This window comes from Perognathus longimembris, chromosome 1, assembly GCF_023159225.1.
Source record: "Perognathus longimembris pacificus isolate PPM17 chromosome 1, ASM2315922v1, whole genome shotgun sequence".
Taxonomy (NCBI): domain Eukaryota; kingdom Metazoa; phylum Chordata; class Mammalia; order Rodentia; family Heteromyidae; genus Perognathus; species Perognathus longimembris.
This window is the reverse complement of record NC_063161.1, coordinates 50,330,151-50,349,935: the sequence shown is the minus strand read 5'-3', so window position 1 is coordinate 50,349,935 and position 19,785 is coordinate 50,330,151. Positions and strand designations below refer to the sequence as shown.

Here is a 19,785-nt window from a genome sequence, read left to right as displayed (position 1 = left end):
GATCTAACTACCACATATAAGAGAAAACATGTGTCCTTGGTCTCTCTGGGTATGACTTTCTTCACTTATCATAATTTTTCCTAGGTTCATCTATTTCCCTGCAAATGCCATAATATAATTCTTCCTGCTGGATCTAGAAGGAAGACTCAGAAATAAGCACATATACCTACAGCTATCTAATTTCTGACAAGCAAACCAAAACTATGTTGGATAAAAGAAAAGCCTGATTTGTTTGTTTGGGGCAATCCTGGGGCTTGAATAAACCCAGAGTCTGGTCACTGTCCCTCTTCAAGGCTAGTACTCTACCACTTGAGCCACAGCTCCATTTCTGGCTTAAAAAAATAGTTTTCATTGGAGGTAAGAGTGTCATGGATTTTCCTGCCCAGGCTAGCTTTGAATCATGGTCCTCAAATCTCAGCCCCCTAGGACTTGGAAAAAGTTATACTAAGTGAAGAGAGCCAGACCCAAAGAAACATGGACTCTATGGCATCCCTTATTGGGAATAATTAGTACAGGTTTAGGCAAGCCATAGCAGAGCATCACAAGGCCCAATAGCTATACCCTTAGGAACACATAAGATGATGCTAAGTGAAATGAACTCCATGTTATGGAAACAATTGATATATCACAGTTGTAACTACTTTCAACGTCCTATGTGTATGTGTAGTTTCTATTATTGATGATGTTCTTGTATCACCTTCCTATGGTTGTACCTACACTATCTCTGTAATCTTATCTGAGTATATTGGAAACCGTGTTTACTGGTATTGGAAGTAGGAAATTCAAAGGGAATACCAAATTTGAGAGACACAGGTTAAAAAAAGAGAAATAACTACAAAAGCAATACTTGCAAAACTGTTTGGTGTAAGTGAACTGAACACCTGGGGGGGGAGGGAAAGGGGGGTGGGAGGGGGGCATGAGGGACAAGGCAACAAACAGTACAAGAAATGTATCCAATGCCCAACGTATGATACTGTAACCTCTCTGTACATCAGTTTGATAATAAAAATTTGAGAAAAAAAAAATCTCAGCCCCCTAAGTAGCTAGGATTATAGGTATGAGCTACCCATTGCCTGGCCAACCCTGAGCTCTTTATAGCCATTGTCTCATTTAATTCTTAAGAGAATATTACCATTTTTACAAGTAAGGAAAGTGAGGCGCAGAGTGGCCAAGTCACCCAGCTTGACTGTGGCGAGGCTAGAAATGAGCCCTATTCTTTCTGACCACACTGTGTTCTGCAGCTCCAGAAGACAGAAGCTTGGGAATGACTGGTTTCACTGTGTCATTTTATACTGACCACTTTCTCTTGATTTGGGGTTCTAGAATACAGGGTGTAACAGGAGACTAGGCATGTGAAGGTAGAGGCTGGGGTGGGCATGGTTGTAGCATGGCATGGGGGAAAGAATATGCTTACTTTGCTCTGGAGAGCCCAGAAAAATGTTCATGGCAATGGCCCTGCTGAGAAGCCCAATGAGAGAGCAAACATTGGCTACAGACTTAATAGTGGGTGGAGCTAGATGGAGATTCACCAGAACCACATAAATACAAGAAAGGTCACTACATCATCTTTAGGCCAGCTGATGGTTGCAGTGACTATGTGTCCGTGGCTCTCAGGAGCTCAGGACCAGAGCCTCAGGAACAGAAGATAGGACACATTGTGTTCCTGATGGACAGAAAGCTGCTGTTCCCAAGAATCTATTCATTCTCTGGTTGCCTTCTGAGTAAGAGACAGGACAGACTCAGCCAAGACCCAGAATGCTCAGTGATCTTTTATTGAAACTATTTCCAGAAATAGGCAAGCGTAAGAAGTGTGAGACATTGGGGGGGAAGGGGGAGTTGTCTGGTGTTCTGGAACTGTTCTCTGTCTTCACACAGCCCTTCCAGCAGACAGCCCTGTTGCCTTTGGGATGCATGATGGTCTTAAACTCATGGCAGGTATTTGGGGATATGCAATTCTTCCAATGAAACAGAAAATATGATTGCAGTGTCATACCATCTGGGCACAGAGGAGGCTCCACAGTACAGAGAAACTTCAGACACTGGGAGAAGAGGAGAGGGAGCAGGAAATATTGCCAAATGGAGAAAGCAGAGAGGAATGAAGAGAGCAGAGGAAAGGTGGGTCCTGAGAGGCAGGAGACACAGAAGTGGCAGAGCATGAATAGAAAATGAAGCAAAAAATAACTTTCCAGAAGAGAAATGTGAATGGCACAAAGGAAAGTGAAAGAGGCTGCCATTTGGAGCATTCTGTAGAATCAGGAAGCCTGGGGCAGCTCTTCACACAGGATGATTGACTTCTTTGAAGATGTTTTGGGGTATAGCTTCCTTCCCACACTTCCCATGGGAATCTGACTTCCACCTCCCCTCACCAGGACATCTCTGTTAGGATTAGGGCTTCACAGAGGCTGATTTTGAAAGGAATTTGGCTATGAATTATTATTTGCTGCAGCCAAAGGCCATGGAGAATGTGTGTGTGTGTGTGTGTGTGTGTGTGTGTGTGTGTGTGTGTGTGTTCCAGTATTGGGGCCTAGGCACTGCCTCTTAGCATTTTGTTCAAGGTTAACATTTGAAACGATAGCTCCACTTCAGGCTTTTGGGTGGCTACGTAGAAACAAGAATCCTACAGATTTTCCTGCCTTGGTTGGCTTTGAATTGCAATCTTCACACCTCAGCCTCCCAGTAGCCCAGTAGCTAGGATTATAGGTGTGAGCCACCAGCTCCTGGAAACTTTTGAGTTATTAATAAAATTAGCCCATTCTAAGTATGAATAATCAAAGGTTGATCATTTTTTTCATTATTGTTTTGAAGCTACTGGGGATTGAGTCAAAGTCTTGCATAAGCAATTCATCTCTCCAGTCATACTCCTAGAGCCCCCTCCTCTTTGTTTCATCTGATAGAAACTCTCACTAATTTTGCATTGGTTGGCCTTGAACTCTCTATCCCTCTGCCTTTGCCTCCTGTAATCCTGGGATTACAGGCATGCACTAGCACTCCTGGCTAAGAGCTGGTAGTATTTTGAAGAGTACTGATTCAAATATTTTGTTGGTGGGGACTGCCAGGAAAATTGGTTGGGGGCCTGGGTAAGGACAACAGAGGAGGGGAAGAGGCAATATATAAGGCAAGGTTTGGAGCCATATTTCCTGGTCTGAGGCCCATAGGAAGTGTCCTGTCTTCAGGGAGAAATAAGGCATGTGGGAACTCTAGCCTTGACTGCACTTAACTTCTCAGAGGAGGGGGCACCCAGGCCAATTCTAAGGCCCCATGTAGCAAGAGGGACATTTTGTAGTTTCAGGAATCAGACAGGAGAAAGACCCCATGCCCAGCTACTTGATGGCAAAATTCTAGCAGAGAGCAGTTGAGTCAGTGTGGGTAGGATTGAGCCCTGGAGAGCTCTGAGATGGGGAGCAGGTGGGGTACCTCTGCAGGGAATCTGTCTGGAGGCAAAAAGACTGATCCAGATGATCTTAAAAACTGCAAGGCACTTGCTATGCCCTGTGCCTCCCGCTGTGATTTATGTGTGTGTGTTTGGGGCGGGGTGGGGTGGGGTGTTGGCAAAGCATCAGGCCTTGGAGCTAGGGAAACTCATGGCATTCGGTTGAGGGGGATGGCAGGGTAGCCAGGCAGGCCCTTTAGCTTCTGTAACTCTTCTTGGTGGATGATGTCTTGGAGATGATACGCATGCTAGAGCTGCTGCCACTAACGCTGCGACCGCTAGTGGAGCTGAAGCCGCTGCTCCCGCCGCTGTAGCAGAGGCCACTGCCACCACTGTAGCCACTCCCACCCACACAGAGGCCCCCGCCGCCACTGTAGCCAGTGCCCCCGGAGGAAGAGACCACAGCTGTGGAGAAAAGGCCACAATGAGCATGTACTTAGGCACCACCCTGATCCCTCCCACAGCACCTGGCTCCAGGCAATCCCTCCCCCGTCCACGCCTGGGACAGCAGTCATCTCTGAGACAGCAAGGGGCGGGGTTGACCCGAACTCATACACCTGTTACAGACTGCCTTAGGGCTCTGTGACTTCCACAGCTATAACCACACTGATCCCAACGGGCCTGAGGGGACACCATCATGTTGCTGTATAGAATAAAAGATGGAGGTATAAGGAAATCAAACAGCATGTCCAAGATCATGCCTGCCAGAAAGCAGGGCTTTAGGCTGCTGTGTACCAGTGGCCTCTCATGTGGGATGGAATAGCAAGCTTCAGATTCAAAGAAGGGACCATATAGACTCCCTTGAAACAGGCCCAAAGGCCGCCCTAATGAGCCTTCAGTGTTGATATGGAGAGGCAGCTCTCTAACATCAGCTCTGACATTGCTAGTAATGGAGAGTTTGCTCCCTGGAGGCAGTACTCTCTGCCTGTCAACACTGGAAGCCCTTGCCTGACCTTTCCTGAGGGCCAGCTTCTCCAGGTGAAACCCTACTGCTCCTATCACTGGTCTGACCCACCTGGGGCCAAAGGTATTCACGTTTATGCCTAGCATTCAACATTCCATAGTGCCACCTAAGATGACAGGCTTTCCCTCAGTCCTTAAGTCTGAGTGGGAAAGTACCCTGAGATTCTTCTTCCTGGTCTCCTCCTGGTGGTCAGTTGGGGCTACTCCATGCCAGTGGCTGTTCTACTTGCCAGTTTATTCGCTTCATTTCTGAAGGTGGCATTGAACCCGCTTCCTAGCCTCTTGTTAATGGGTTTAGTTTGAATTCTCAGTTGCCAGATTAGCCGAGAAGTCAGGTACTCAAGTAGGGCCTCCAGGCTGTTAGGGTAGCCCGATCCCAGGAGGGATTGTTTGGGGCCAGGCTAGAGTCACATTCCCATGGATGTATGAACCTACTGCCACCACACTCAGTTTGGGCAAGACACCTGTAGTTTCAGAAGAGATCATTCCGAATGAGAACAAGTCACTGAGATTACCACCTGCTCCCTCCTTAGGGACAGAGAATGTTCTTGTTCTGAGTTTTCTCTTGACCCACTGAGAAGATGGGCCAGAGAAGACAGGGGCCTTCAGAGAACCCCTAAGAGGACTTTAATGACATCTGTGTCCCTTATTAGTGACTTGATTAGCGATTCCTTTAGTGAATCCTAATTAGTGATTCCTCCGGGTCCCATGTTACCTCTGGATTTTCTATGCTCCCAAGACATTTACTCACAGATGTTCACGGATCCGACGCCTTCTCCTGTGAGTCTGTGGCATGCAGGGAGAGAAGAAGACATGCCATTGTTGAGAAGTTAGAGAACCCTGGTTCTTTATACTGACAGCGTCAAGTAGGACTGTGTGTGCCTAATGAGCATCACACTCATCAGCTTTACAGTGCTATGCAAATTATGTGGGGGGAAATGTAGAGCAGAGAACAAGTCAAGCTATATAGAAAAATTCCCATAATCCTGGTTACTTAGCCAGACAAGATTTGAGGATCATGGTTCAAGGCCAGCCAGGGAATTCAAATTCATGAAATCTATCTCAACCAATGGCTAGGTATGATAGCTCGTGCCTGTCATCCCATCGACAAAAGGAAGCACAAATAAGAGGATGGTAGACCAGACCCGTTGGCCTCAAGGGAGACCCTATCTTGAAAATAACCAACACAAAATGCTGTTGTGGTAGAATGAGTGCTTAGCAAGTATGAGGATCTGAGCTCAAATCCTAGTGCCCTACTGAGAGAAAAAAAAGATACATAGAGAAATAGGAAGAGGGTTCCATGTTAATGAAGTAGATTGGGGCTGTAAGACTGCCAGCATCTCTGGGGAGATGAGGACCCCAGGAGCAAGGACTTTCCAGTGGTCACAACCAGCTCTTCCTGAACCTTGACGCTAGCCCTGCTCTGAGTACAGCGGGAGCTGTGGGAAGGTCTGTGACCAAAGAGAACCTGCAAAGATCAGTCACGTTTCCACCTGTTTCTGACTCTGGCCTTTCTACCCAGAGGCCTGACTGGAGCCCTGCGGGCTCCTGTGGCCTCTGGCATGCTGTCATTCTCTGGTGACAATGGTTTGGGCCATGGTGGGAGCAGAAGGTGGCCCACCTGCACTCCTCGCCCTCCAGCAGCTTGCGGTAGGTGGCGATCTCGATGTCCAGTGCCAGCTTGACGTTCATGAGCTCCTGGTATTCTTTGAGCTGCCGCGCCATGTCCTGCTTGGCCTTCTGCAGGGCCTCCTCCAGCTCTGCCAGCTTGTTCTTGGCATCCTTGAGGGCCAGCTCCCCGCGCTGCTCGGCATCTGCAATGGCTGCCTGGAGTGAGGCACACTGCCACCAGAAATAAGAATTTGTGAGACTACTCACAGAGAAGGCAGTAACATGTGGACTGTAGGTTAAAATAAGGAAGACTTCCCTGAAAAGGATTTAATGCACAGGGCTGTGCATCATGTTAAAAAAAGAAAAAGAAAAAAAGAAATGGCTCACTTGGTGCTGGTGGCTCATGCCTACAATCCTAGCTACTCACTCAGGAGGCTAACATCTGAGGATCATGGTTCGAAGCCAACTCTGGGAAGAAAAGTTCGTGAGACTCTCATCTCCGATTAACCACCAGAAAATCAGAAGTGGTGCTGTGGCTCAAGTGGTAGAATATGAGCTGTGGGCAACAAAGCTCAGTGATAGCGCTCAGGCCCTGAGTACAAGCTCCAGGACTGGCACTAGAAATAATAAATTAATAATCACTCTGTCCCTCTTGGATAATTTATCCCTCACCAGGATGGAGAAGGGGACTTCTGAAGTCCTTCCAGGTTGCCCTTCTCATACAGTGGGTAATGAACACAAGCCAAACATGGCCTTCTGTGGCTCTAGAAGCAGGGATCACTCTTACAGTCACTGTGTGAGAGACTTCTCTTGCATTGGGCTACGTTAGGTCCAGGCCAGATCTGGCCCAAGGTAGGGGCAGAGATTGGATGACCTTTGGGAGCTCAGCTGTACCTGCTTCTTCAGGTTTTCAATCTCAGAGCGCAACCGCTGTATGGCTCGATTCAGCTCCGAGATCTCTGTCCTAGTGGTGCGGAGGTCATCCCCATGCCTGCCAGCAGATCGCTGCAGCTCCTCATACTGGAAGGAAGGAAGGAAGGATGGAAGGAAAGAAGGAAGGAAGGAAGGAAATGCTCAGTGGGTGGGAACAGGCAGGCAGGGGAGAGAAGGCTGGGTATCACTAGGGCCCAGCAGGCTTTGGATGTGCTACTTGGAGACCCTTGGCTCTGCCATTTTCCATTCCCTCAAATTCACCTGCATTGTCTCTTGCTATCCCCCTTTTTCCTAGGCCTGGCCTGTGTTCCCTTTCTCTCCATTCTATGTGTCTTCTCCCAAATCAGCAAGGTACTTATTCTTTTCACAATCCTTGATCAGGAAACTCCTTCATAACTGTTCGTCTTGACAATGAAATCATCCTTCTCTGTAACTTGCTATTCAGTGACTGCTCTAACCCAGGAAATCTCATTCTGTAATCTATATTGAACCTTTGCCTTCCAGAGCCTCAGCCCAGTCTAGTGCTTTAGAAAGCATTAGCCCATCCTCCTGATTCCTGCCCCTCTCTTCCTCCTCATGGTACTGATGGCCAGAAGTGTCCAGTTCTGTTTGTTTGTCAGACACAGAGCAATGAGTATGTGCCCATCCATCGTAGCAAAGCGACAGACCATTTGCCTCTACCTGGCTCTTCCCCTAGCTCCTGAGGTGCCTAGAAACCTCTGGTCTGGTCTCTGGGCTTATTTAATTAACTTGATATCTCACCTTGGTTTGGTACCAGGACTCTGCCTCAGCCCGGCTGCGGTTGGCAATGTCTTCGTACTGAGATTTGACCTCTGCAATGATGCTGTCCAGGTCCAGGTTGCGGTTATTGTCCATGGAGAGGACCACAGAAGTCTCGGAGATCTGAGCCTGAAGCTGAGCCAACTCCTGTTATTGGGACAAAAGGGGACAGTTGAGGAAGGACACTCATGTGTGTATATGTGTGTGTGTGCTGTGTGTGTGCATGCGTTTACATATATATTGGAAGACAGTGACCCATCCAGAACAGGCCCTGGCAGGTAGGCTTTTGCACTGTAGTAGTAGTAGTAGAGCTTAATGCTTTGGCCTGAAAAGCCCATAAACAAGCATTACTCTGCATCAGCTCATCTGCCCAGGAGAGCAGTAGTACAGGTCATGAAAGCCAGAATTCTCCAGAACTTACTGACATTCTGCCAGGGGAACACATCATGGTGACAGTCAGTCTCATGCTAAGAAAGCTCAGCCCCTCACACCCAGATCCATTCGTCTACTGAGGGGCATCTGGTTTGGTTCCATATTCTAGCTATGACAAATTGTGCTGCGATGAACATTGTTGTGCAGGTGGCTTTAGTGTGCTCTTGTTTGTGGTCTTTTGGGTAGATGCCCAAAAGTGGGGCTGCTGGGTCATAGGGGAGCTCTATGTTTAGCCTTCTGAGGAATCTCCATACAGTTTTCCAGAGTGGCTGAACCAGTTTACATTCCCACCAACAATGAAGTAGGGTTCCCTTTTGGCCGCATCCCCTCCAACATTTGTTATTGTTAGTTTTCTTGATATAGGACATTCTTACTGGGGTGAGATAGAATCTCAATGTTGTTTTGATTTGCATTTCTTTTATGGCCAGTGATGTAGAGCTAAAGGAAGGAGTAGGAGAAACACTTGGGCTCCTTGGCACAGGATGGAACTTCCTTAACAAAGACCCAGAAATGCTACAAATCAAAGAAAGGATGGACAAATGGGACTGCATCAAACTGCAGCGCTTCTGCAAGGCAAAGGACATAGCTCGCAAGATAAACAGAAAGCCCACCGATTGGGAGAAGATCTTTACCGGCCATACAACGGACAAAGGCCTCATATCTAAAATATGTGCAGAACTAAAAAAATTACATTCCTCCAAAACAAAACTGCAAAGAACCATAGCCTCCTCAACAAGTGGGCTAAAGACTTAAAAAGAGACTTCTCTGATGAGGAAATGAGAATGGCCAAGAGACATATGAAAAAAATGCTCTACAGCCCCTCACACCCAGTAAGGACATCATTTGGGAAATGTTAGCTAAGTCCCAGAGGAGTGGCACAAATTGGCTACATCCTATCCTGTTCTCCACTCCCCAAAGTTCAATGCTCCTTGCTCCTCAGGGATGGGAAAAGGAAAGGCAGACGGAGAGGCTGGGCCAGTTTAGATGGGGTACTCTGAGTCTTAGAGCAGCTGATCACTGTTCAGGGCATGAGTGACTTCTGTGATTAAGTCATGGTCAGACAAGATAGATTCTTTTTTTGAAAAGCAAACCTGTGATTAATTTGTGTGTGATCTCTTTTCAGAATTACCCAAGGAGTGGTTCTCAAGTATAACTTTAAATTGGCAGCAGAAGCCTCCCCTGCCCTGAACTTTGGTTGAGATGCAACCTTCTGACCCTCAGACTTGCTTCATCCTAGCACGTTAATGGGATGGCCAGAGAATTCAGTGCTGTAGAGACTGGGAATTGTCAAATCCAGAGTACCCGTTTGTTCTCTTTATTAGAAACTAGTTGATCTACTTCCTACAGTTTCCTTTTCTAGGTAATTTCTTCCTGCAAGGTCTTAGAACCTTGGGCCTGATGGGTAGTGGACCAGCACAGAATTAGCCAGGGTCAAACTGATTGTCACAGTGAAGTGGGTATGCAGAATAAAGAAGCCATTTTCCCCTCCCTGTGGGCTGTGAATTGTTTACTGGGCCTGCCCAAGAATTCAGAGCCACTGTTCCTGGTCCTGATTCACCATGACAGACATCAGTCAGGCACTAACCATAACTAACCTTATGGGCACATCACCTCTCCCATCTGGAGGTGTACCTGGAGGTACACAATCCAACCTACACCCCACCTCCGTACTACGGTCCTTTCTCCTCATTCTAACTCCCCTCCCCATAGTAACTGCCCTGCCCCAGTGGTAGGTGCACTAGTATTACAGCTCTCATGCCTCATGTCTTCTTGACTTATGATCTACATTCCATCAGATTTCTTGTCACATGTCACACACACACACACACACACACACACACACACACACACACTGCCTGTCTTTCTATCTCTATAGTCCATTTTCTTCATTGCCCTATCACAGCAGAAATGGAATCATTATCTTTGCCTGTATCCACAACTACAATGAAAAACCTAGGAATTTGGGAGCTCCCTTGTGTATGCTCAGTCCTGTCCCTGCCTGTCCCTGTCCCTGACCATTGTATCTTCAAGGGAAGCAGACACTTGAGTTGTGTCAGGCCCTTACTGAAGCACCTGCAAGGCTCACTAATTGCCACTCGATTTGCATAACCGTTTCACTCTGCAGTCTTCTAGGAAGAGCTGCAGGTTGGGTTAGGCTGGGTGGGGCTGGGCTGGGCGAGACCGCTGTCTCAGATGGTTCTATGGGAACTACGTGTGCATATGGGTGCTTAGAAGCCATTCTTTGTCCAGTGCTTGGTCCTAGTGGGCAAAGCTGTTTGTTATTTATTTTACCTCTTCTGACCTGCCACCTACACCGCCCCACCCCCCAGGTATCTCATTTTTCTCCCTGGTAGGGGGAGCATCCACCCCCATCAATTACAACCTGAAGATATGAAGAAGAGCCAACAGCCAAGAGCAGGCTAGGGAAAAGCCCAGCAACTTTTGATCCAACTGATGTCTCCCTCCCCCCCGCCCCGGCCCCTGCCCCGCACAGAGCCCCAAGCCCCTCTCACCGCCTCATAGAAAGCTCTCAGGAAGTTAATCTCATCCATCAGGGCATCCATCTTGGCCTCCAGCTCTACTTTATTCATGTAGGCAGCATCCACGTCCTGGGCACAGAATATACCATCAGTTCACCCTTCCTGGGTTAACTAGCTGTCTCTGTCCATGAGCCAGAGAGATAGCTTCAGCCCCCCAGGGAAGGAACATCTCCAACTGTTGGATGTGCTTGAGGTGGGATGGCATGTAGGCCTTCAGGTTTGCCCACCTGCTCATTAGCTACATAGAAAGGTCTCCTATGTCACCTTCAGCAGTGAGGACTGTCTGGGCGAAACCTCTGGGCTCCACTGTTTTTTTTTCCTTCCATGGTGTCCTTCCTCTACCTGGATCCCCTTCGTAGGCTGCTTCTCTATTCTTCCTCCAGTGGAGTCTCAGAGTAGATTCTTCCCTCTCTCTGTTAGGCCCATCAAGCAGGAAGGCCCAGGCCTCTGTGGCCTGGTCCTTGTTCTGCCCTGTCCCCTGAGCTCAGGCTAGGTGCATGGCTCAGGATAGACTCCATGTCCAGGAGACTGAGCTCAGGACAAGGCCCATTTTCCTATCCCTCTCTCTCCATTAAACTCCATGCAGGGAGGGGCTGGTGTCATAATTGACAGCTCAGTATTGGAGTTTTGGATCCTGACCTGCTCTGATTATTTGGGTAACCTAGGCAGCCCACCTGATCTGCTTGGACCTCAGTTTTCTGACTTTTAAAGCAAAACATGGTCAGGTGCCAGCAGTTCATGCCTGTAATCTTATCTACTCAGGAGGCTGAGATCAGAGGACCATGGTTTGAGGCCAGTCCAGGCAAGAAAGGCCCATGAGACTCTTATCTCCAGCTAACCTCCAAAAAGCAGGAACTGGAGCTATGGCCCAAATGGTAGAGCAAAAAAGCTCAGAGACAGTGCCCAGATCCTGAGTTCAAGCCCCAGTAATGGGAAGGAAGGAAGGAAGGAAGGAAGGAAGGAAGGAAGGAAGGAAGGAAGGAAGGAAGGAAGGAAGGAAGGAAGGAAGGAAGGGAGGGAGGGAGGGAGGGAGGGAGGGAGGGAGGAAGGAAGGAAGGAAGGAAGGAAGGAAGGAAGGAGAGGGAGAGAGAGAGAGCGAGAGAAAGAAAGAAAGAAAGAAAGAAAGAAAGAAAGAAAGAAAGAAAGAAAGAAAGAAAGGAAGGAAGGAAGGAAGGAAGGAAGGAAGGAAGGAAGAAAGAAAGAAAGAAAGAAAGAAAGAAAGAAAGAAAGAAAGAAAGAAAGAAAGAAAGAAAGAAAAGAAAGAAAGGAGGGAGGAAGGGAGGAAGGGAGGGAGAGAAAGAGAGAGAGAGAGGGAAGGAAGGAGGGAGGGAGGCAGGGAAGGAGGGAGGGAAGAAAGAAAAGAATAGTAAAACTTGTTTCCAAGATTTCTTGTGCAAATTAAAGGCCCCTTGGTCAGTAGTGCTACTGGCTTAAGTGGCAGCTCTATGGCCTCCAGGGAGTCGGGAATCAGTGGGCATGTCTGCCTTCTCACCTTCTTGAGCACCACAAACTCATTCTCAGCTGCCGTGCGTCGATTGATTTCCTCTTCGTATCTGCAGGAAGGGCAGAGAAGAGTGGGTATCTGGGAGTGAGGTCAGAACATGAGATAACCGTGTACAGATAAGGATGGGACTTCAGAGCAGGCATGGACTACGTTTACCCTGTATCATATATGTTCTCAAACTCCACATCAGCAAACAGCCCCTACTCCAAACCAAACCAAACTAGGCAGAAAACAATACAACAGACCCACCCCTGAGGTGGAATCTTCCTGAAATGTCTTGGAGTCCCTGGGACGCCCTAAACAAGCATGCATGCTTCCTGTTTCACAAAGGGACATGTCCCATCGCAAGCCAATAGTGAGAGGAAGAGCAGGGAGAGCTGTGGAGACTGGCAGTCCCTGGGGCTGGGACCCCATGATGCTCCCTGTCTGCACACTGCTCTTAGACACACTGAACTATGCCCTAAGGTAAGGAGCGGGTTGTCTTCAGGCTAATGGAAACCCCTCTTCCTCGTTCTTTAATTTGCCCTGGGCAGCAACCCAGATCAGGCCGAGTGGCGGTGCCCCTCCTTGCCAGCCATAAAGGAGGAAGTCTTTTTTCTGCTCCATGTGACCATGCCCCACCCACCAATCGGGAATACCACCCCCTTCACTGGACTGGCAGGTCTTCTCGCTTCTCCAAGACTCCGTCCCAGCTAATGAAGCAGCAGGGTATATTCTTATCAAGCTACAAAGGACATCATGAGTAGAGCCAGGATCTCTCACTGTCCCCCCAGTCTCTGTGACCCAGAGGATCTGTGCAAGTCTTTCCCATCATGAGCTTCTCAATCCTAGGCCTTCTCCCTGTTCTATGGGAAAGCCAATGTGACTGTCCTTGTCGTCTCCTTTTAAAAATGAAATCTGAACGTTTTTCTTCTCCACCTAGCTTCTCACAACTGCTTTGGCCTTCTACTTCTCAGCCCATGCTCCCTCTGATACACAGGCTACTTAGATCTCACAGGAACACTGTCTGGTGGTGAGCCAGGAGTCCCGTGCTTCCACACATCCTCCCTCATCCCTCCCCTGTGCCTTGTCTCTCAGCCTTAGGCTTTAGTCTCCTCTGCCAGGAAGCCTTCTCCAATGGAAACACTGTCACCCTATGTTTGCATACCTATTATAAATTACCCATCTTTTTTCACTGCCCTCATCTGGAACTGTATCAACACACACACACACACACACATACACAGAGCAACTTCCTATATGACAGTCATGGGCATCCTAGCAAGTGCTTCTTATGTATTTTTTTAATATAATGCTCTCAACCTCCCTTATGGGGTGGGGGTGGGCATTACTAATATCCCCTTTAACAGATCAAGAAACTAGGACTTGGCGTGGTTGAATGTTTTTCTTGCAGTCATCTAGCTGGTAAGCACTATGGACTAGGTTCTGTGGCACTGTCGGATAGAACTTCCTGCAACAATAGGGGCACTCTACGTCTTCATTCACTAGAGAACCCATTTCAAGTGATGGATCACTTGAAATATGGCTGGTGTGACAGAGGAGGTAGAATTTAGATTTTACCTGTGGCTACCATGACTAAACCTGATGCTCTTACTGCATTATACAGTGACTTGACCAAAGTCAGTTACCAAGTTATTAAATTTTGGTTGGGTCAAGTGTATTAGAAGTCAGTCAGAACAAGAAGGAGTAAAAAGCAATAAAAAATAAAAAGTGATGCTAGCCACTAGTACAGGCATGTACATGTTTTGTGCAGAGTTTGCATGTGCATGGGAGTGTGCATACATGAGTCTCTGAGGGTGTGTGTGTGCAAATGTGTATGTGTTAGTGTGCTGTGCACACATATGTGAGTGTGTGAAATAGTGTGCATGGCCACAAGTGTGAGTGCTATATAGGTGTGCATCTGGGTGCGCACTGGTGTGCATGGTGTGAGTGTGCATATCCATGAGTGTATACGTGTGTGCGTGTGTGCATATGAGTGTGCATCTGTGCATGGGTGTTCATGTATGCACATGTGAGTGTTGCATGTATCCATGTGTCTTGAGAGAATGCACACAAGTGTCTCTTTCTTCTCTGCCCTTCCCACCTCCTAGCCTGGGTTGAGGTGTATGCACAAGGTAAATGAACATTTAATTGACTAAATGAGGAGTGGGGTTATCTAGGCCTGATGTTTTACTTGTGAGACCTTTCCTCATCTGCAGAGTCTCAAAGGCCGTGGGTGCACCCAGCTCTTGGTGATCACGCTAGTCATCATCCTCAGAACTCCCTGCATCTCCCTACAGCCTCAACATGTCTGACCATGGGGGCCCAAGTTCTACGTAAATGTCTATTTGATTCTATCCTTGGGGTGTGCGGTCCACTTCCCATACACTGGCACGTCTGAAGAGCAGAATCCGTTCCTCCTCTCCCTCCAGCCTTCCCCCAGAGCACCAGGACAGGACTCTGGCCTGCCAGCAGCCAGTCCAGCACCCACTCACTTGTTCTTGAAGTCTTCCACCACGTCCTGCATGTTCTTCAGCTCTGCCTCCAGCCTGCCCCGCTCTCCTCCCAGGCAGTCCAGCTGCCGTCTCAGGTTGGTGATGTAGGCTTCAAACATGGGCTCCAGATTGGTCCTGGTGGTTTTGTGCTCTTGCAGGAGGCTCCATTTGGTCTCTAGGACTTTGTTCTGCTGCTCTAGAAACCGCACCTGTCCAGGTCAGAGGCCAGAGACTGTGAGGGCTCCTATGTAACAGTCTCCCAGATTCTCCAGGATATCAGGGTCTCCATCCCCTCCCCCTCCCCCCACAGCCCCCCACCAATAGAGCAAGTGGCTCTCCATGATCTCAGAGTCCAGGCAGTAGACTCTTCCTCTTCTCCTTGGCAGCTAGGAGCCCACGAAGAAGACAGACAAGTGAGTGTGGGCATAGTAGTCTTTGGGTTTTCTTTGGAAGAAGTAGAGAGGACCAGGGGCCTCTTTATCTGAACATTCCAACCATGTCAGTAAGGGATAATTTACTAAAAAAAAAAAAAAGAAAAGCACTCCACCATGGTGTTACTGATGAAATTTTGATTTCTGTTACATGGTGAGAAGGTGCATGGCAGAAAATTGTATCTGCTCATTTTCTTTCTGACAAGTCTCTCCTTATCTAGAAGCTGGACTTGGGGGTCTGCACACTGGACAGGGTCATTGAGACACAGGCACGATCTCAGCTATGTCTCTCACCATGAGCAAGCTCTCTCCTCTCTGTATTTTCTCAAGTCTCATGGTGATGTGCTGTTAGCTTGGTTTTGTTTTGTTTTTTGTTGTTGTTGTTTTGTTTTTTTTAACTAGCTCGGTTCTGCCTCTGAGTCTGGGAAGTATGCCTAATCTTACCCCCAACCATGAAGTCCCTCACAGGAAGGCCTGGAATGCCACCCACCCTAGAGAATAAAGGAACAACGCTTCCACAATTCTGGAGATGGCAGTGTCCCCATCATGCACGGATGGCAGTCTCAGGACAGATTCTTGAAAGTGCCTCCTTTCCCCTTTAGCTCTCTCTTTATTGGGGGAAGAAAGGTGTCCTGGCTCCATGCCCATACCTTCATACCCTACATCCCCCGCCCCCGCCCCCCCCACTTAGATGAATCAGGGAAAAACGAGTCTCAGGACCTTCCCTTTATAGCCATGCGTCTAGAACATCTCACCTCTGTTGGTACCATCCAGGCTAGGTAGAGAGGGACAGGTGGTAGAAAGCTAAAGAACCATTGTCTTGGCTGGACAAGGAGACTCATGCCTGCAATCCCAGCTATTTGAGAGGCCTAGGTAGAAGGATTTTGGTTCTAGGCCCTCCCTGTCCAGAAAATAACTAAAGCACTAAGGGGCTGGAGGTGTGGCTCGAGAGGTAGAGCATCTACCAATTGAGAATGTGTCCCTGTGGGTGTTTTTCTTTTCCTTTCTAAAATAATGAAGAACCAGTGTCCCTGTGATGCCTTTGGATACATCTCCACATCAACCATATCATGAAGCTTTTATCATCTGGCAGATCTGCAAGGGATCTGTGAGTCTATCTGTCCATCTGTCCAACTCATCTGAGAAGTTTGGTGGGTTTCTCAGCAAAAATGGAACCTGTGCTGCACTTTCTCTTCCAGAATGCAACCTAGGAGATCCAAGTCCTTAATCTCTCTCTCTCTCTCTCTTCTCTCTCTCTCTCTCTCTCTCTCTCTCTCTCTCTCTCTCTCTCTCTCTCTCTCTCCCTCTCCCCCTCTCTCTCATATATATTTTTGGTGCTGGTCCTGGGGCTGGAACTCAGGCTGTCTTCCAGACTTTCGTGCCCAGGTTGACTTTCACCTGTGATTTTTCAGATCTCAGCCTTCTGAGTAGCTAGGATTACAGATGTGAGCCACCAGCACCTGGCTTGATCTTGATCTTTTGCTCCTCCCAGGCAAATGCATTCATGTGAGAGGCACATGATGGAGTCTCTCCCCGAGACCTTGGACACTAGGTTTCTGGAAGGGCTTACCGAAGGACGCATGCTAAATGCTCTGAGTGCCTCCTCATTGTCCCTCAACTTTCCAGACATCTCCTGTCCCAAGAGTAGGTCACCAGGAGATGCCCTTGTCTTGGGAAGACACAGTTACCACTAACTGCCAGAGATAGCCTATGTCTATGAACTTAGAATCTCAATTTCTTTCCCTCAAGACTGATCTCCTTTGCTATCTAGTTGTCAGTCAAGTTTATGATCACTGGCCATTAGGACTTTCTCCTGGGTCTCAGAGCTCCAGGAATGGAGATGGACATTTCCCTGCTCCCACCCCACCAGCAGACTGCTCAGCCCCCAGCTTAGCAGTACTTGGGAAATCACAGATAAACTCAGAAAAGCACAAATAGCTGTGGTCCCTTCGACAGCAGCTGCTTTTTCAAGGGGGTCCACACCTGCCTCTCACCTTGTCGATGAAAGAGGCGAACTTGTTGTTGAGGGTCTTGATCTGCTCCCGCTCCTCCTTGCGCACCCTCTGGAGAGATGGGTCGATCTCCAAGTGCAGGGGGGTCAGGAGACTCTGGTTGACAGTGACTTCCTGGATGCCCCCAGCTCCAGGCACCATTGCACCTCCAATTCCATACCCGCCATAGGCTCCTCCCATCCTGTACCCCATACCACCCATGCCCAGCCCACAGGCAGCACCCCCATAGCTGGCCCGGCTGGAGCGATAGCCCCCACTGGCAGAGATTCTTTTGCTACCGCCCATGCTGTGCAGGCTCCTTGTCCCGAAGCCTCCCCCAAAGTTGCCTCCAAAGCATTTCCCACTCTGGGATACAGAGACGGAGCTGAAGGCCGGCCGGCATCCCGAGAGGAGGCTGGCAGAGGAGGCACTGAAGTTCCGTGTGCCCCCCGACTTGATGGTCACAGAAGATCTCTGGGCCATGGTAGGAGCTGGTGCCAAGAGACTGGAGACGCAAAACTGTCTAAGGAATGAAGAGCCTTCACAGTGTAGTTCTCCGGGATTCTCCTTGTCTTTTATTCCTTGCAAGAACTGGGCTTGGTCAGAGGAGATCAAAGACCACTCTGTTGAGTTCACCTCAATGGCATGTCTGGCCACAGCCCATTGTCTTACCCCACTAATCACTGGTGGAACACCCTACCCTGGGCAGGATCAGGCCTGGGGAGTCCGGCCTGGGGCAGGCCTGGGTGTCAAGAGCCTCACCACCACCCAGAATCCCAGTTACCCTGCATGGATGTCCCCTTGCACCCCTACAGCTCCTCCTCCTAGACTGTGACCCCAGCCATCTAACTAGACCTGTACATTCTGAGATTTATGATTTATTTTTTTAAAAATCTGTTAAGGATTGAATCTGTGTCATAATGTGTGGCATGTCAGCTACAAGCATTATTTCAGCTAATTCTCATACTTTGTGAGGGTAGATGATAAAAGCAGTAATTACCAACATTTTTTTGGAAGCAGGTAGCTCTGGTGAATAGCTGCCCAGTCACCCAGCAACCATCTCCTTGTTTACCCTCAACATTAGCTATTCTTTTTTGTTTGGTTGGTTTTGGTTTGGGTGGGTTGTGTGTGTGTGTGTGTGTGTGTGTGTGTACATGCACATACATCTTTTTATGTGTATTTATTGTGTGTGTGTGTGTGTGTGTGTGTACTTGAACTCAAGGTCTCGTGCTGCCTTGGCTCTTTTGCTCAAGCTAGGACTCTACCATTTGAGACACACCTCTCCTTTCAGCTTTTTATTGCTTAACTGGAGATAAGAGGACAAGAGTCTCTGGATTTGTCTGTTCCGGCTGGCTTTGAGTTTGAGCCTCCATCCTCAGGCCTCAGCCTCCTCAGTAGCTAGGACTACAGGTATGAGCTCCCAGTGCTGGGCAAACATCAGCTATTCTTGTTCTAGTCTCACAGGTTCTAGTTTCACAGAATCAGAGGACAAAGTTGCAAGGCGATGTGACTAGTGAACATTGGGGCTCATATTAGACCCTGCTGGTCTGGCCAGGTTATGTGTCTTGACTCCTTGTACTTCCTGCAGCTGGGAAAATGGGGCCCGCAAAGGAGAGGCAGCTTAGCCAGGAGAAGCAATCCGAATGTCACCCCACATTCCTTTGCCTCAATTGCCCCCCTCCTTGATCTTCCCTTGCCCTTCTCATAGGACCAGAGGACTCAGCAGTCATTCCTGGTATCCTTTCTTTGCTTCCTGTCACTGCCTTCACCCCATACTTGTAAACTTGTAAACTTGTAAACTTGTGTCCTCTAGTATCATCCTCACCTCTCTTCTGTCCTGTGGCCCCTCCCTTCACTGCCATTCAACCCCCTGGAGAGTTTGAGGTTTCCTGTCTTCGATTCTCCTGGGCCCTCTTCGGGGCCCTCTTCGGTGCCCTGTTCACTCCTGGGCACTGAGCCCCTCCTTCCAAGCTACCTTGGACCCCACTACTCAGGCCCAGCAGGAGGGGTCCCGAGGACTCATAAATTCAGGAATGTGGGAGCTTCCTGGATGTCTCACTACTGCCTGCAATTACAGGCCAAATTGCACCTTGCTCTGGCCCCAGGGCTGACTTTTAACTTCTTTCCTGTTATTTCTCTGCCCTGGTCTGCAAGTTTGAAACTGTTAGGGAACAATCTGGCCCCTATGCTGGGGAAGTAGGGAAGGGCTGGCTGCCTTCTCTATGTCAGTGTCCCATGTCCCAGGGACACAGTCTGGCTTTGGGAGGAGATGGGAGGGGAAGGCATCACCCTACATGACATACAAAGGGACAAAGGAGGCTGGACCAGGATTCTGCCCAGGGGCTAGAGCTTTCCAAACAAGATGTTCCAAGGAGAGGTAAGAGGAAGTGAGAGAAGAGGGAGAAAGACTCTTAGTCTCCTGCCCCCTCTCCTCCCCCCTCCCCATCTCCCTCTTGGCTCCAAGGGGAATGGGCAACAGCTGATGTGCCCTGAGGATTGCTCGTGGGGAATCTGGCAGTGGGCAGCCTGGTAGAAATGGGCCAGGCCCATCATCATCATCATCATCATCATCATCATCATCATCATCACATAAAAGGGCTGGATGCCAAACATATTACGCATACATTTATTCCAGGGAGGGAATAGAGAAACACTCACTCCAGCAGGCAGTTTATAAGCAGCCTGAGACAGGTAGG

At 48.6% G+C, this 19,785-nt stretch overlaps 1 protein-coding gene across 1 annotated transcript; it reads right to left on the bottom strand.

Moving 5' to 3' along the window:
• Positions 1 to 3,626: 3,626 nt before the first annotated feature.
• On the bottom strand, positions 3,627 to 17,572 carry LOC125364423 (keratin, type II cytoskeletal 5-like). The gene is made up of 9 exons (XM_048363983.1): positions 17,093 to 17,572; positions 14,668 to 14,876; positions 12,182 to 12,242; positions 10,663 to 10,758; positions 7,700 to 7,864; positions 6,899 to 7,024; positions 6,015 to 6,235; positions 5,145 to 5,179; positions 3,627 to 3,835 (listed from the first exon to the last, which is right to left on the bottom strand). Exons 1-9 carry the CDS (start codon positions 17,570 to 17,572, stop codon positions 3,627 to 3,629), a joined length of 1,602 nt encoding a protein of 533 aa, XP_048219940.1.
• Positions 17,573 to 19,785: the final 2,213 nt, after the last annotated feature.

What these genes read in the sequence shown, in the direction of transcription:
- LOC125364423 (XM_048363983.1), bottom strand. Translation starts at nt 17,572, where the DNA reads ATGGCCCAGAGATCTTCTGTGACCATCAAGTCGGGGGGCACACGGAAC. An exon ending in AGTTTGTGGTGCTCAAGAAG is followed by an intron (nt 10,759 to 12,181) that starts GTGAGAAGGCAG and finishes TTCTGTGCCCAG; the next exon opens with GACGTGGATGCTGCCTACAT. An exon ending in CTGGAGGGCGAGGAGTGCAG is followed by an intron (nt 5,180 to 6,014) that starts GTGGGCCACCTT and finishes TGCATGCCACAG; the next exon opens with ACTCACAGGAGAAGGCGTCG.